General features: G+C 38.0%; 1 protein-coding gene across 6 annotated transcripts in view; it reads right to left on the bottom strand.

Annotated features, from left to right (window-relative positions):
• The window catches only part of nfat5a (nuclear factor of activated T cells 5a), a 25,015-nt gene extending 9,058 nt beyond the window's left edge, over positions 1 to 15,957 (bottom strand). Inside the window, exons 1-4 of one of the 6 annotated variants that reach the window (XM_065297840.2) lie at positions 15,933 to 15,957; positions 15,645 to 15,775; positions 5,321 to 5,446; positions 194 to 764 (exon numbers count right to left, since the gene is read on the bottom strand). In XM_065297840.2, the coding sequence (XP_065153912.2) occupies positions 194 to 764; positions 5,321 to 5,446; positions 15,645 to 15,717 (770 nt within the window). In that variant the 5' untranslated portion in view covers positions 15,718 to 15,775; positions 15,933 to 15,957. Of the gene's footprint in view, positions 1 to 193; positions 765 to 1,285; positions 4,478 to 5,320; positions 5,447 to 15,644 lie in introns of those variants that run through there. The other 5 variants (XM_065297841.2, XM_065297839.2, XM_065297842.2 and 2 more) reach the window with 5 other exon arrangements.
• Between the last annotated feature and the right edge of the window lie 1,794 nt (positions 15,958 to 17,751).

The following is a 17,751-nucleotide window of genomic DNA, read 5'->3' as shown; positions in this document are numbered from 1 at the left end:
ACATATTGGCCACTTGCTCTGGCAATGTCACAAATACCCTATTGGTGGGAAAAACATTCAACAATGCACTTGTTGCTGGGACAATCCTTTCTTGAGTAATTTGGGAATTTGCCTAAAGGCGCAAGACCAATAGGAGGAACCCTTTATGTGCAATAAATGATAATGTGGGAATTGTGCAAGTCATTTTACTAACCTCACTTTGGGTGTGACTTTGGCATCTGAACCCAGTTGTGAAAGAACAAAGTGTGGTGCTTTTGCACTGTCTGCATCAAACACATCCATGCCAGCTTCATCTCGGGCGGCAGGTTTCGGTCCAGGGCGCTGACGGGGAGTTCTCTTTCGAGATTTTCGGGGTACTTCAGTGTTGTCGTTGTATGAAGTGCTGCTGGCTATACTAAAGTTCGAGACAGAGTCATCCATCCAGATGCTGCTGCTCTGCTCCGAGTCCAGGTTTGGAAGCGGCTCATCCTGGCAGGACATGCGACTGTCATCCAGCAAATCTTCCGGAGGCGGTGAAATGCTCAGGACGGTCCGGCGCTTCGATGGGGTCGCCTGGCTCTGTGTGGTTCCAACGGCATCACCCACAGCTACCCCACTGATGTTCACCGCTGAACCAGGCTCCACTCCCATTCCTTCTGAGGCAGGACCACTGTGGGGCCTGGAGGTCTGCTCTTGGGTTAAGGTAGCAGAGAGCATGCTTGGACAGGAAGGAACTGTACTGCTGAGGCCTCCAGAGGAGGCGGCGGTGCAAGTGGCGGCAGCATCTGTAGTGTGCATAGTACAGAACGTCAAAAAACAGTCCATGCAAGTCTGGCTAGCAGTCCCGATCAAGCAGTGAAACTCCAGTTTGTCCTTGGTTAATATTAATATTCCTTACTCTAAGATATATAAAGAATTTGTGTTTGAAGCTTTTACGATTATTTTGTAAATATACAATCAATGGCCTGAAGGTCCTATAGCTTATAAACTGCTTAACAAACATGCGTGGGGTATACAGAGCATTTAGAGTCGCTGCTGCATAACCCAGTGCTGATCTATTCAAAGCAGCTTTTCACAAACAAATAACACTGGCAAATGATAATTCAGGTGTCGACTAATGCATGCCAATTGGGCGATTTGGTTTGGTATAAGCTGATAAACCCAGTGCTGATCTATTTAAAACAGCCTCTCGTAGACAAATAATATCAGCCAATGGGAATTCAGAGGTGTCCTCTAATGCATGCCAATTGGGCGATTTGGTTGGGACTGAACGTAGCCATGGAGACAGAATAAACAAGCTTCTGACCTACGAAGCAGAGAACTGCAGACCATTTTATATGCAGACTCTCCCTGATTCAGAGGGAACTCCCTGGAATAAAAACCACAAATGACAGCGAATAAATAATAAGTGCTGGTCATCCAATACAGATAACAGCAAATTTGGTCAGAATCATTTCAGAAATAATCATATTCAGTCTGAAGTAGCAATTACAACATTTGTTTTGTTTTTGACATTAAAAATTTATTGGGGCTGTTTTTGATCACAATCAAAAAATAATTGTTTTGCTCACTGTTCCAGTTTCGTGCTTGTGCGATAGCTTGAATTCGGCATTGGTTGGTTGTTTTACCTCAAATTTATTGCTGCAAAAACACTGAAACTAGTCTGGGCAGCCTCGCTTAAAGATCCCTCAGCTTCCTGCCAAAACAGGAAGTAGTGTAGCATTAACCTTGCAAACATTTGCCATTAGTAATGCCCTGAATAAGGGCTGGGCGATATACATTTAATTACACGTATTATATTATTTTGTTGGCGATATCAAATTAACCAATTTTAACCAACATTGTAAATATCACCCACTCCTCATTCTATAACTTGTAAGAATGATATTTAATATTTAATAGTTTCTTCTTAATTGTTTTTTTTATTTAATAGTGTCCCTGACTTGAATCTAAATTAAAGGCACAGAACACACACACAAAAAAATATTTATTTACACTCATGTTGATCCAAACTGGTTTATTTTCTTCATGACATGGTAATTTGCATCTTCACTCAAATATGTTAATTAAAATCATGCGTTTAAATGTTTTAAACAAGTACTGCTATATTGATGCATATATAAATGACTAAAATCGATTGTTCTGTCGTCAATCTGCATTCATAAATTGGAAAACGCCCATTATTTTTAAATACATTTTACTCTATTTTAGTTTATCCATTTAGCTGTTCGCAGAACACTTGTTTGAAATGGCTGTTTAGTCTAAATAATTATGGCTGTCCCGCTATCAAAGCATTAATCAGCTTTTTCATGAAATCTATTGTGATTAACCCAAATCCTTGATTTACATCAGCTGTCACGTTAGAGCTGTAAACAAAGAATGGCTGGAATATGATATGGGTGCACCGATATATCGGCCGATGATGCTTGCTATGCTTCTCAATGAATTACGGTGAAATGCTGCTACATCCAAAATCCAGAGGGCGCTCTCGTGCAGAAACTCAATATGCGCTGCAGACGAAAAATCATACACACAAAGCTATGACAAGCAGCTCCTGGAAATGGCTTAAGGATATATTTGTATTTCTGTTCTTTAAACCTTTTTCGGTATTTTCATGATAATAAAGAATACGTATAACGATTATGTTTGACAAACAGTGATTTCAGATCGATAAGGACTAACTTATCAAAAGCCGTAGTACATGAAATAGCTGTGTATTATATCGGCTGTGCGATTCATAATAGTTATCGAAAACGTATTATTAGTGTACACTCTCCTAAAGGATTATTAGGAACACCTTTTCAATTTGCTCAGTCACTGGGATTTTCATGCACAACCATTTTTAGGGTTTACAAAGAATGGTGTGAAAAGGGAAAAACATCCAGTGTGTGGCAGTGCTGTGGGCAAAAATGCCTTGTTGATGCTAGAGTTCAGAGGAGAATGGGCCGACTTTCAGTTGCTACTTTGACTGAAATAACCACTCGTTACAACTGAGGTATGCAGCAAAGCATTTGTGAAGCCACAACACACACAACCTTGAGGCGGATGGGCTACAACAGCAGAAGACCCCACCGGGTACCACTTATCTGAACTACAAATAGGAAAAAAAGGCTACAATTTCACAAAAATTGGACAGTTGAAAACTAGAAAAATGTTGCCTGGTTTGATGAGTCTTGATTTCTGTTGAGACATTCAGATGGTAGAGTCAGAATTCGGCGTAAACAGAATGAGAACATGGATCCATCATGCCTTGTTACCACTGTGCAGGCTGCTGCTGGTGGTGTAATGGTGTGGGGGATGTTTTCTTGGCACACTTTAGGCCCCTTATTGTCCATTGGGCATCGTTTAAATGCCACGGCCTACCTGAGCATTGTTTCTGACCATGTCCATCCCTTTATGACCACCATGTACCCATCATCTGATGGCTACTTCCAGCAGGATAATGCACCATGTCACAAAGCTTGAATCATTTTAAATTGGTTTCTTGAACATGACAATGAGTTCACTGTACTAAAATGACCCCACAGTCACAATATCTCAACCCAATAGAGCATCTTTGGGATGTGGTGGAACGGGAGCTTCGTGCCCTGGATGTGCATCCCACAAATCTCCATCAACTGCAAGATGCTGTCCAATCAATATGGGCCAACTTTTCTAAAGAAGGATTTCAGCACCTTATTGAATCAATGCCACGTAGAATTAAGGCAGTTCTGAAGACGAAAGGGGGTCAAACACTGTATTAGTATGATGTTCCTAATAATCCTTTAGGTGAGTGTATATCAGCATTTATCGGTGCACCCCTAGAATATGTAATGCAATTTAAAATGGCAACTGAAAAGTAAACACTCGATAGAATCAAATGTCTTAGATAAAACAAGACTAAGCACTCACATTATTATAAATATGGGACGATGCATTTCAGTTTAAAGAACCAATCATCAATCAATAAAGACTGATGATTCTTTGGGGAAGAGGATCTGTATAGAGTCGTGTGAGGCACTTTCAACTATGCACATAACAGAGCAGCTGAAATGACTGCAAATAAATGTTATTATAATGCATGATTAAAATAACTGTCTGGAAGCATTTGCAAACTTCCCTAAATAGACTTTGATAGAATACAGCAATTTCAGCACTGTGGCACTGTGGTAGATAGAGATTTTTTGAGCGTTTTCTCTCAATGCTATATTGGAGAATGAACAGTGGAGCTTTACAACAAGGTTTGTGATTCAAATAATCGATTAGTTAACCAAATAGGGTGAATGGCTATTTTCTATTGAGTGTTTAGTTTTAAGACAGTTTTCAATGAACCTCTACCACCTCACGATCAAAACCTCCTGTCCAACTAAACTAGACATCCAGGACTTTCATGAGTGCCCTGCTTGTTGTAATGTAATTCTGCTATTTTTAAGTTGAAACTAATTTTAATTGAGATTTCTGTGGCTTATGTTTAGTACACTATGCTAGTTTTACTATAATGCTGCAATAAGGTAAATTGTTAAGTAGCATATAATTCGTATTTTTTATATTAAAAAAAAAACTATGTTTAGTTTGTTTGTTGTTTTGTGAAAATGAAACAGATGAAACTGAAGGGAAATTTGTTATATCGCCCAGTCCTCTGAATACAATCAATCCATTCATTAGCTGAAAGAAGCAACAGCCTTTGAAAAGAGGGGAAAAGAAAAAGTCCCAAATTAGGTCTTACAGTAATGGAGGCAATTTGCAGATAAAGCTGAAAAATCACCTTTAATTAAATTAATTAAGAGTTCAGGTAATGTGCTAATGACCGCTGCCAGTCAACAAATGTTGGTTATATTTTTAACCATAACATGACCTCAGTGGACAGACATCAGATCATGGTCTGGGAATATTCAGGAAAGCCTTCTACTCCATTGGCAGCAATAACAGGAAATTCTTTTCAACAAGTTCAATGGAGACGCATAAAGTAAAATATTTAAAATAAATTAGTCTGCAAGGTTGACGAAAAAGAAACCCACGAAAGAAAAGCATAGAAAGACAAGGATGTGTAAACAGCTTAAAAAAAATCTGTGATAAATTGAAACAGGAAGCCTAGGTCAGCAACACTATAAAAAAAATGTTTCAACGTGCAAACCAAAGTGCAAAAAACAAACAAAACTGAACAAACCACATCACTACTTGAAGAAAAGTGTAGCAAGGACATATAAGCACAAAAGAAACTAAAGGTGAACAAGCTAGAAAGGAAGCCACCATACACACACCACAGCAAAGACAGGACCGAGCAAACTCCACAAGGAGAGACTTTCCAGCTTAAAACTAAGAACCAACATAGGAGGTACAAGTGATGTGAAATGTGTCCTACCTGAGGCCAGGGCAGCCGGAGAAGGAGGTCCAGCCTCTCCACCGCTCTTTTGGCTCATGGTGGGTTTGTCCTGCTGTTCGGCCGGGGGCAACTGTAGCTCTTTAGGGAGTAGGTCATACACTGACTCTGAAAGAAAGACTTGACTAGATCAGTATGTGTAAAGTTGGGTGAGCAGAGGTGGATACTAGTGAAGTATTTGTTACTTTCTACTGAAGTACATTTTTCAGGTATCTGTACTTTATCAGTGTTTCTTCTTTGGAAAACATACTTCAATACACTTCATAAATGTAAGTTGTTGTCTTATATTTAATACTAAAGTACATTAAATTTCTAGTACTTTTACTTGAGAAGTAAAAAGCACTAGATTTTTCATGTAATTAGGTATTTCGATAGCATTAGCTCTTGGTATCAGCTTAATAATAAAGAAATAATGAAGCACTGATATAAACATATTTAGGTTGGGTGGTATGAGCAAAAATTCATATGCCAGCCAGTTTTTTTAGAAATGGCGGTATCCGATATATATCCGGTATTTTTTACAAAAGGATAAAAATGTTACTTGAAAGTCAAAGCCTTTATTTAAAGTGACACTTTGTAGTTTTTCAACCTTCATAATACATTTTTCAAGACCCTTGTGATGGTACATCGACTAAAAATATGTTGAATGACATGTCTACCATTTCCTAAATCTGCTTTACGGCATACGTCACCTTCTCCACTTCCTCAAATTCGGACGTAAGAGCGTAGATTTATTTTCCTGATGTTTTTGTTATGGCCGAAGCAGCAACTAAGAAAAAGAAACCCAAGGTTTTGTCGGACGAGACCAGAAAGAAAAAACGGGAGAGTGACAGAATAAAAAGAAGTATGAGGATCAATATTGGGCCAACGTTCGCTCGCTGGCGTGAACTAAAGGAGGAGGAGGGGTTCCTGACCGATGCTGACTTGGCCCTCATGCTTTTAGACTAGTAAGTAATGTTATATTGCTGGCATATACAATTTAAGTCCTGTCTGGCACCCGAACATTGTTTTTTACCTGAATTTTACTGGAGGCTACTTGGAGAGTGTAGAGAGAGACTTATATCACGTGATACTGTGGCGCCGTGGGAGCGTCATGGACCTACGACACGGGCGAGCCTGGTTCGATTCCAATTTAAGGCCATTTTTTATATAAACTTTAACCAAGCAACCACCGTTACGACTGGCTTGAAAACGTGAGCTACGCGATCTTTTAATGTTTGAAATAAAATAAAACCCATGAAATTATATTCATATGACATGCAGGAAGGTACATCTTGTGACCTAAAGAGTTGTCTTCTTTTCCTTTGCGTCAGTGCTGGGGCACTTGTGGCCTCTAGGGGAGCTAGACATGTAAAATACATGTCTAGCACCCACTAGTGGCCAAAAAGTTCCACGGTGTGCCTTTAAACAGTTTGCATAATCTTTGTGGCTGAAGTTGTACCATTAAGTTGTAAACGCTACCTAATAAACTATCTATTCCACTTCAAATCAAAACAAAAATTAATGTTATACCATGAATGCAGTAGCATATATAAAAACAATCATCTTTGTTAGAGCCTTTATCTTTCAAGAAATTACTGTATGCTGATGTCCTTGATGGGTGGTGAATGTTTGTCATACCAAAGTTGTTTAGCTGGGTTAAGTTGACTTTATATACAAACCAGTGAAGTTCTTAATCATTTCTTTTTTTTAACATTGCTTTGTGCACATGGGCATTATCATGTAATATGATCTTTAATCTATAATATAATTATGATTATAGAAAAGTGTCCTGCCCATACTATTGAAATTATTAAATCCATAAAATTAGAAACACACAATTCTCATTAATATACTGAACTGTCTGTAGCATTAAGATTTGTGTTCACAGAAAATACTACATAAACATAGTCAAACCTCTTCATTAGAAGGGGGTGTCACAGTCCTTTTGTCCTTACATTGTATTCCAGTCACAAAAAATGGACAAAACTTAAAAAAAAAACATATGATCCAAAATAATAAAGATTATACAATCAGTTGTGGTTCTGGAATCTGATTGGCTGAGTGCTACGTGCAAACTGAAACTATAACGCACACACATTCATTCTCTGTTTCATTCACACACATCCTCCCTTATTATTTCTCACTAATAATCTCATTGATTCACACTAATAGCTTCACTGAAGCAGCACAGTCATTTATTTCTAATTCTAAAGTGATGTTTTAAAATTAAATAACAGAGACTTGTTTGTGGCTGTTATACTGGGCTTTGAATCTGAGGAAAAAGTTCCCCACAAAATATATTTTTTTAAAGCCAAAAATGATATGCCATTATTTATTATTGGGGATGTGCATTTATGTCATTTTTTCATTTCGATTAATCCATAGGTCTTAAGAACGAGTACTCGATTAACTGGGGGCGAGGCAATCAAAGGGGCGGGTACACGTCATGGTGAAAATTAAAATATTTTTTATTAAAAACACTCAAATAAAACTTAATTTGAAGAAACTATGACAGAACAATGAACACATGTATGTTTATATATTTAAAGAAGAACATTTTCTGGAGGGCATTAAACTTTGGTGAAAATCATGAAAAACGCTGGCGCTGGCTGGCAACTTTTTTTAAAAACGCTGGCGGTGAAAGAGTTAAGCAGCTTTAAGTGTTTTGCTACCATTTTAGCGTATAGCTGTGTCGCGTCGTCCTCTTACCTCAGTCAACATGTAATGTTAATGCTCGTATGGCTCTCTGGTATCTCTTGACATTTGATGTTTAAATATGAGATCATAACCCATTGAACTTTTGACGGCGCTGTACATTTTGCAGCTGACTGACTGTATTTCCGAAAATCACGGCATCCTTTTAAACCATAGTGCCTTAGTGATGTAAGTTGTGGCCGGCTTCGCGGGCTGCCACGCATTGCGCGGATCGGCGGGCTGCCACGCATTGCGCGGATCGGTGGGTTGCTGCGGCGCGGTCGCACTGAATTATCTGTTTGTTTCTGAATCACGCATGGTAATGTTACTGATGTCATACGTCGGTCTGCGTAGCTCGACACAACGTCAAACACGCATCTCCAGACCCAGTCTTTACTACCACATGCGCTTGTAAAGCTAACCAGACTTCCAAATGCCGCAATATCCACAATAAAAAAAAAAATAATAATAAACCCACATGAACATCGTTTTCGTGATCAATCATCGATGCCACGTTCGAGTACTCGAGCAATCGAGTACTCATGCCCATCCCTAATTATTATTATTATAGTTTCACATTAACATGCACATTGCACAACTCGCATGGGGGTTTGTGGGCTTCACTTTATGCGAGAGAGCTTGTAGAGAGAGGATTCCTTCTTGCACGCACATGAACTTAATGCGTGCGTCTTGGACTCCTAGCATCTGAAATAAATCCAGCATCATAAGCAGCTGCGCTTCTCTCTGTCTCACGTGCACACGGTCTCGCATCTGTCTGAAGTCTAAACATAAACTAAAGTAATTATCCTTACATATTTGTTCAGTTTTATGCATTTCATGCGAGCTGAGGCAAACTATGCCTTTTGTTTAAATTAAATATAACCCGCTGCATCTTGGCGCCTCTCTCACTCTCGCGCACATGCAGAGAGCTGCGCTCTGTCCGAAGTCAGATCACTAGGAAGTAATCCTGTTTATGAAATCCATTTCAAGGAGTTGTAGCAATACATCCCTCGTGTTTAAAATATAAATCTTGTTCCGCTGGAGCGATGTTTTTAAAGGCACCTCTAAGAGTTTTTTCCCTCGCTCGGCAAGCTGACCAGACTTGACATGGGGGCATGGCAGCATCGACGATCCCATTTTTTATTCGAAGTTGTGACTTAATTTCAATTGATATCGAAATCGTGACACCCTTAAATATTACAATCCTCTGAGTGCAGCCACAGTTTTTGAATGTCTACATTCATGAGGCGCATCCAAGCATCACAAAGAGTTTCTGCGTGCTTCTCCATGTTGCGTACTTGCTGGGACGGGCGGGCTCGAGCAGGGCGCGTGCGTGAGTCGCATCAAACCATATCGATATGAACGGTATTTGTTAATTCCGCATCGCGTATGAAACTCATATCTGTATATCCCCTAAATCCGATATACCGCCCAGCCCTAAGCTACATTTAAAAAAATAATTAGAAAAGCAAAACAAAACAAAAAACTTTTGTTTAAATGTAGCTTAAATAAATTGATTGCAACCACTTACCTTAAAAATCTTAAACAAACTTATCCTTTTGCCAGTGTGGCAAAATTTTAAAATAATTCCATTTTTGTGAAAGACTTTTAATAGAGATCAGATTCAGAGCAATCCTCAAAACATACACAGAGTTTGAACTGATTGCCCTAAGAAAATACTTCCAGATATTATAAGTTGGGTAAGAGCGGCACCTGATGAATAATAGAGGAAATACGGATTGCCAGAAAAACTTGTCACTGGCAAGGAAGCATTTTCTCTTAATTGACGAGTTAACACATCTAATATCTGTATCGGCCTAAAAAAATGCATATTGGTTGGGCTCTTATATATATATTAGAGCGAGCTATATTGATTGTGAATTATTATCCAGCCCTAACATAACATGCATTTTATAGTTAGGCCCCATTGTTTTCTGTTTGCAAAGAATACAAGGTCATGCAAGTTTTTTCATTTATACAAAAATTTTGGTTTTACGCCTTTTATTTTTTACTAACCACTGAAAAACAACTAAACTTGGACTTTGTCTTGGAAGAGTTTCAGACACTATTTTGTATCTTCTTTATGGAAAGTACCATCTCACCATTCAGGCACAGCTGCCGTATCAGTGTAACAATTTAGAGAAGTGTAAACTGAACAGGCAAGGAGAAAGGAAATCAGAGCCTGGATCAACACTCCCCTACAGAAATGCTTTGAATAAAAGCCCTGGTGCCTATCGTGAAACTGGGGTGGTCAGCAGGATTGCATAACACATGCTCTACATTCCTGCTATTTGAACACTATGCATCCATGGACTACAAAGAGATAATGGAAACACCCAACTCTACTCGTCCTTGTTTAAGGACTAAAGGAGAGCAAAAGCACTTAAAGCTGAAAAGGAGGCCACAATAATAAGTGTCACAGTAATTACACACTTCACCTTGTAAATCCTTACTTTTTAAAAACCTCTACCAACCACAGGTTGCACCACAATGAAAGCTATTATCTACAAATGCAGAAGGTTACATTTACTGAGCGCAATTTCTAAATAAGATATATTTATAACTAGTACAAAGTTTAAGAAAGATATTAAAAGTAGGGCTGTTAAAATGAATGCGTTAATAACGCGTTAACACAAATTCATTTTTAACGTGCGATTAACCCAATGCACAATTTTTGTTTGACCCTTGGTCTAGCCCAGGGGTAGGCAATGCCGGTCCCCTGGAGTGCCAATGTCCTGCAGAGTTTAGCTCCAGCTCTTATCAAGCACACCTGAATAAGCTAATCAAGGTCTAAAGAGTCACCTGAAAACTACAAGTAGGCGAGGTCTTATGCACACACACATTGATGCATATAGGCATCAATATAATGTATAATGCATACATATATTTTGAAATATAAAAATGTAAAATAAACAGAACAGCATTAAGCATTAAAAGGTGAAGTGACAACCGAAAAATATGCAGTGTGTACGGGACTATCGTAAACGAACTAATCGCTGGACTCCCTGTCTGCTAGTGGTGCAACGGATCGCAGTTGATCCGTGATCCGTACGGATCACGACCCACGGTTCGGCTCGCATGTGATTCGCGGATTAATACGCAAATTTAAATAGGGAAAGTTTATCATTTGTAAGTGTTATAAAGGTTTGCAAATGTTAACATTCAAGTGATTTTAAACAGTTTAACTGCAAAACGGCGCTAAAGTGATCAGTTTACTTTACGCACAAACGCACGCGTGCGGTTGAATGCGTCCGGTCCAGCTCGAGTCAGACATCATCCTTCAAAGATCAGAACTCTTGATGTTTAAATTTCAGAGAGTTGCGCTACTCTCTCTCATACTGTAGTGTATTAAAATACATTTGGCTAATAGAGCAATGAAAAACAACGTAACGTTTTTATGTGGGACGACTGTAATGCTGCGCCGTCTGTAATTCGCCCTCTGTCTGTGTCTGTGCGCTCGTTTAAGGGGACTCGGTAGTGCACAAACGGAGAGATGCAGTCTGTGCATATTTGGTCTTAAAGAGACAGTAAGCTCAATTGACCTACTTAAGTCTGTGTCATTAATGTTAATCAAAGAACCCAAGACAAAGAGAAAATCACTTCTGAAGCTTTAAAAAAATAATAATTACATTTAATTAATACAATAAATGCAGTGTTATTATTCATTTGATTTCTGTAACTAATGATTTTAGACCTTACTTAATGTGCAACCTTGTTCTTTTTATAAATGTTTGTAATTTCTTGATTTGTTATTAGAATTTTCCCATACTTTTTTTTTGCTGATCCGAAAAATGATCCGATCCGTGCCTCAAAATCCGTAATGTGTCCGAACCGTGAGTTTTGTGATCCGTTGCACCCCTACTGTCTGCTTTTTTCCATCGTTCTTTAAAAAAACCGTTTCCTCTTTGTCCACTGGCTCCTCTTGAGATGTTTTCTCTGCAGACCTCTCAACGCCTACGATGTTGTAACCCCAAATTTTTTAAAGGTGTGGCTCCTCTAAAAGTGTCCGGGAGAAACAGTATACTTTTTTTTGCCCGCTGCGGTGGCCGGTAGGTGAAGCGAGTTTACCCGACACGACCCAAATCACCCGCATTTGGCTGGTGGTGGTTGCTAATTTCCATCCCTGGTCTGGAGCGCCCAAACTCTTTGAAGATGAAGAAAGTGACGCAGTCACGTTTTCCGTGTTATATTAGACATGAATTGTGAAGCAAATGTTAAGAAATTGAGCACCTGACATCACAGACCAACTAGAGATGCACCGATACCGATACTGGTATCGGCCTCGATACCACATTTTCTAAAGTACTCATACTCGTTAAAAGTCCCTGGATACCAGGGATCGATACCACGGTCTGAGAAATGTCTATGTTTGTGTGGCGTGTAAGGGGTTAATGCCTCTTGTGTTGTCCAAAGAGGCAGAGTTTACAACAAACTGGAAAACTAGTCCCTTGTTTTTTTGTTAAATTATATGACTAAAGCTGTTACCTGTAAATTTAAATCATATTTTTTATTAAGTTCTCGGTATCGGTATCGGCAAGTACTGAAATGCAAGTACTCGTACTCATACTCGTATTCCAAAAAAGTGGTATCGGTGCATCCCTAAGACCAACTAATCGATAATGAAATTCGTTGACAATGATTGTCTTTTTTTGCTGACTCGACTCCTCCCCTGATGTAACAACAACTATATTAAAGGAGTTTTATATACAGCAGTCAACAGACGACCTTGTAAAAAAAGAATAAATCCTTTTATTAGTTTTTGGTTTTGCTTGAGCTAGAAACAGCTACTAAACATAAATAAAATGTGCAAAATGTAGGTATGCGAGTAAAATTTTCAACATGTTTAAATGCTAAAACTAGCTTGAAAAAAGCTTTAAAATGACACCAAGACCATGTCTATGGGTTAAAGAATAACAAAATACAGGCCATTTGAACCTCGAAAGTCATTACTTTATCTTGTCCCATTGTTTTCCATTTTGCGGGTGGAAGGCTAAAACTCTGGTGCGCGTCGTTCAAATTCATTGAAATTGTGTTCACTTGTAGTTTAGCAATTAAACTAAATGTATATTACAATTTCAAGAATGTTTTTACTCCGCACATCACCTGAGGAAATCCGAAGTTGCGTCAAGGGGAACCAAACTGACAGCCGCGATAGGAATGCTCCGATCGATCGGCCGCCGATCGGTATCGGCCGATAATGGCATTAAATGACTCGATCGGTGCTCGCTAAATCTGTCGATCTCATAAACCGATCTTTCTGTTTACTTTTGTCATCAAAAGGATCCTGAATGCGGCTACGTAGCGCGAGATTTTTTACGTAGCGCGAGCATTTTTACAACCCGTTGCTCATGTGCGGCGTGCAGATTTGTATGTCTCTCTTTGCCTTTACAGAGATATGTGTATTTTCTATGCGGACGCGCTCCGGTCAACAGCGCGAGGCGTCTCTTCACATCCCCATCAAACAGCGTATACAACACATATCTATCATGGACAATTGCATCCTCATGCCAAAAGTTTATTATTTGCATGCGTTTTAAAGTTTTGAGCGTTTAAACTTTTATTTTCCTCACAGCTGCTTGTCTGCGTTCAGCCGCCGCCCACACACAGCAGCCTGTCATCAGTGCACGTGAACAGAGCGATCTCTCTCTCTCTCACGTCTTAAAGCTGCAGTAACCTAATTCATCTCTCAATAAAATCACTCTCTGCTCTTGACTAAAGAACTTTTATACTTCATACGAATGCATGTATATTTAATTTATACAGTAAAGACTGTGAAGTGTTTAATTTTCAGTAATTTTAGGAGACATAAGCCTTTTTAAAGCCATATTAAATTTCTCTTTGCAGAATAAATATTTGTTGTGCTTATTTATTTGAGTCTCTATTAAAACAATAATATACCTAATTACTGCAAGTAATATAACAAAGGCAACATCCGTGCTATTATTTTATCTAGAAAAAATGTAACAGTTACAGTCATCAAAGAGCTTGCATATCAGCTTTTAAAAAATCGGTATCGGAATCAGTATCGGCCGATCACGAAGATTACATATCGGTGATCGGTATCGGCTGCAAAAATCTTGATCGGAGCATCCCTAAGCCGCGATAGTGAAGATTCTCACATACCTACAAAAGGGTATTGGAAAAAGCTTGCGTCTGACCGAGCAGCTATGGTTGCGCGTTTCACACACAAACACGCACCTCCCCAGACCACGTCGAGTTGTTGACACTGGGCTTGTTGGACTTCATTGGGCGCCGCAAGAACCGACAGCCGGATGACGTCAAAGTATCGCGAGAATGATTCGAGAAATCATACAAAGTCTAATTTCGTCTCGCTCTCGTGGTATTTTGACGTCAAACAAGCCTACTGACGGCAGCAAAAGCGACGCATGTGCTTTTAACTTGTAAAACTTAAAGGTGTATGGGTAATGTAGTCTCTGCTCTGGGTGGGACGAATTAGGAAACGTGCATTGTGGGCGCTCTAAAAAGCGGCAGCGCAGCCAAAGGATTAAACCTCTGATTTAAACAGATTTAAACTGAGTACCGGCACGTACCTGCCCATCTTAAGCACTGATTTTATTAATTAGTTGTTGCAGCTCTAATAAAAACCTATATTTCAACCAAAATTGGCATTTATACTTTCTATAGCTCCATTAGACTGTGCACATTCCTAACCATTTAGACAGCATGGGTCACATGCTATTTGACTTAAGAAATCTTAAGTCATCCTCCCTACTCCTAACACTTTATGACCTTAAGAACTTTACTTTTTAACTTATCTTGATTTTACTATGATCTTCTCTTTAATTTTAAAAGGAAACGACTACATTTCTAAGAATTTTGTCACTAGGGGGAAGTCTTTGCACTAAAAATGTTCATGCATATGGCACAGGAATTTACCTAGGGTAAGCGGTTTGTTCAATTTGTGTGAAATTCAGACTCTGTTTTACATGTGCATGTCAAACTTGGCCACTGTATGTCATTTACATGGTTTTCTACTAACTTTCATTGTCACATCATCATACAAACGAACAATAATTTGTTGTTTTAACACGTAAGGTCTATCAACTGCTTCTTTCCAAAAAGACATTACAGGCTAGATGCTGATGTATCTAAATATATCAACTGATTCTGACTGATATGTGTCATCACAAGGAAATACAGATGAAATAACCCTCATTGACATGAAGACAGATCTTAGGTGTAAAGTTTTGTTTCCACACATGGCATCATCTAACATCGCACAGCTGTCTTGTCTATGAAATATTTGTTAAGACAAATGTTAAGACAAAAACCTTTTTGTCTGAGTCACTCAGAATGAGTGGAGCAAACACGTGCGCACACACATACACAAACATTTATTCACACCCCACGCGTGTAGAAATATAGATACATACATATATAGATAGATATACATGTACACACACATGTTCATAATACGCATTCACATAAACACAGACATACAAGCGTACACTCCCACACACACAAACACACAGTTAGCGCGTGCTCTCCTCTCGTGCTATCTGACGTTAGCAATACCTCACATTTATCCACAGCCAACTGTCACCATAAAGACTAACGTAGTAATAAATAAAGGATGCAATAGTTAGATTTTATGAAAACGCGTCCTTACCTTTGGAATAGAGTGATTTGGGAGAACTGGGGTCGATATCGGCGTTCAGGAGAGATATAAAATCAGAGGGCATGCTAGCATGCTAGTGCCTTATTAGAGCATAGGAAACGAGGCGAGTCTATCACTCTCAGCTTAAAACAGAAATGGGAAAAAGGGAAATTGTTTCAATCATAAAATCCTTACAAAAGGCGTACAGTACATAAACAGGTGTGAAAACACACTTAGACACGTTTAATGTGCCTTTTTTCATTTGACTAGCTAACAAGCGACGAGAGCCATTCACCTTACCCAGCGACTCCGCCCCCCTTCCGCGCATGCGCAATTCTTACGATTATTGTTCGACTGTACCCATTACAATATTGTTTGACTGTAATCACTGCATTATTAAAGTGGATTTAACAAATAATTTATTTTAACTGAATATGTTTCATTTTTTATTATTATATTATTACTATTATTATTATTATTCAACTTTAGCTGACATATTAATTCTATTGTTGGACTGTATCAACATTTCATTGTTCAGCTGTATGTCCGATTATTGCTTGACTTGATCTTTCAGTATTGTCGTTTAATATTTAGTGCTAATAAGGGTCATTAATATTAAGCAGAAGGTTTATTCAGATATTAAGCATACCTTGCAAAAACACTATGGCAATCATAGTTTAAGTGATTTTAATTGTATTTCTTAATACAATTGTTGTCAGTATAGTCCTGCAACATTTGTTGAAATATTTGCATGGTGCAATTCATTCCCATGTAAAGATTAGTTGTGATAATAAGTTTAAAGGAATAGCAAGCCAGCTTTGAGAAATAAAATAAAAAGATCCCACTCTCCCTTTACAGCTCTCTCCAAAGCCACGCCTGTGTCACAAGAAATGCTTTCAAATGACCTCATGTCTCATTCACTGGTAAGTAAACAATGCAGTACAAAGCACACATAACGTTACAATAATAAATAACCTAAACTTAGCCTCAATGCTTTGTGGTCATAAGACTTTCACAATCAGGCATTTACAGTACTGTATTGTAATATTTAGAACAACTTTGTTTTTTAATTGATATCACAGTTTGAAGAGACTTGACTTTCAATCAATAGGCTATGCATGTAGATAGGCTATATGAAAAATATTGTCTTCCCTAGCATTAAAATTAACTCTCAACTTTGCCAAAAATGTGCCAGTATAAATGTTCTTTCCTAATGGTTTGTGTTACCTTATCTTGTCACGTTTTCTGTATGTTTTAGACACATTTTCATAATCTTTTCATTTCTTTTACATAAACAAGGGGCATGCGGTCCATAAGCTCTGAATGTTCTGCATAAACAAGCAATTTGTGGATTTGCTAATTCATACTAACACTTTTAATTACTATAAATTACTTTCTTTGTATACCATAAAGCTACACAATAAAATCTTGGTATGTATATATATATATAACTGTGTGTTATATATTTATTTGTCAAAAAATTGTATTTTCTTTAAATCACCCAAGCTTAAAAATGAGCTGCTGCTGCCAGATCTCAATTACCAAAATTATAATTGTATCGAATCCAGAACTAACTAGACTAAATCAAATTAACCTCTTAAGTGGCGCAAATACCCTTTGATGGGGGGGGAGTGAAAATGTGAAATTCACATTTAAATGAATATAACTCTGGTGCCATTTTTTGGTCTAGAAGCCTAATCTTGGTCTTGTTTTAAAGAAGACACTTTGGGGGTTTAAATAAATATTAAATAAATAAATGATTATAGCCGTTTACGTTTATTTTAATTTATAAATAAAATTATAAAAATGTAAAATATTTTACAAAAGTAATAATGCAAACATGAAGTCTCAAGTAGTTCTGATCCAAATTTTAAGTTAAAATCACAAAAAAATTAAGTTTGTGTCACACTTTTAGTGATTTTACCAACAACGGCCACTAGGTGTCAATTGTTTGCTGCATACTCTTGTCACAAATTAATAAATTACTGTCACTGCATTATTATTACTGCTAAAACATTTTGAAATATGAAAACTACATTTTTAGAGCTTTCCAACAATATATAGTTTGTCAACATTTTCTGAAGATTGATATTATAGTTTTATGAATATATAATAATTA

The sequence above is a fragment of the Paramisgurnus dabryanus genome, chromosome 23 (genome assembly GCF_030506205.2).
Source record: "Paramisgurnus dabryanus chromosome 23, PD_genome_1.1, whole genome shotgun sequence".
Lineage (NCBI taxonomy): Eukaryota > Metazoa > Chordata > Actinopteri > Cypriniformes > Cobitidae > Paramisgurnus > Paramisgurnus dabryanus.
The sequence above is the reverse complement of the archived record's forward strand: the minus strand, read 5'-3'. Positions and strand labels throughout refer to the sequence as shown.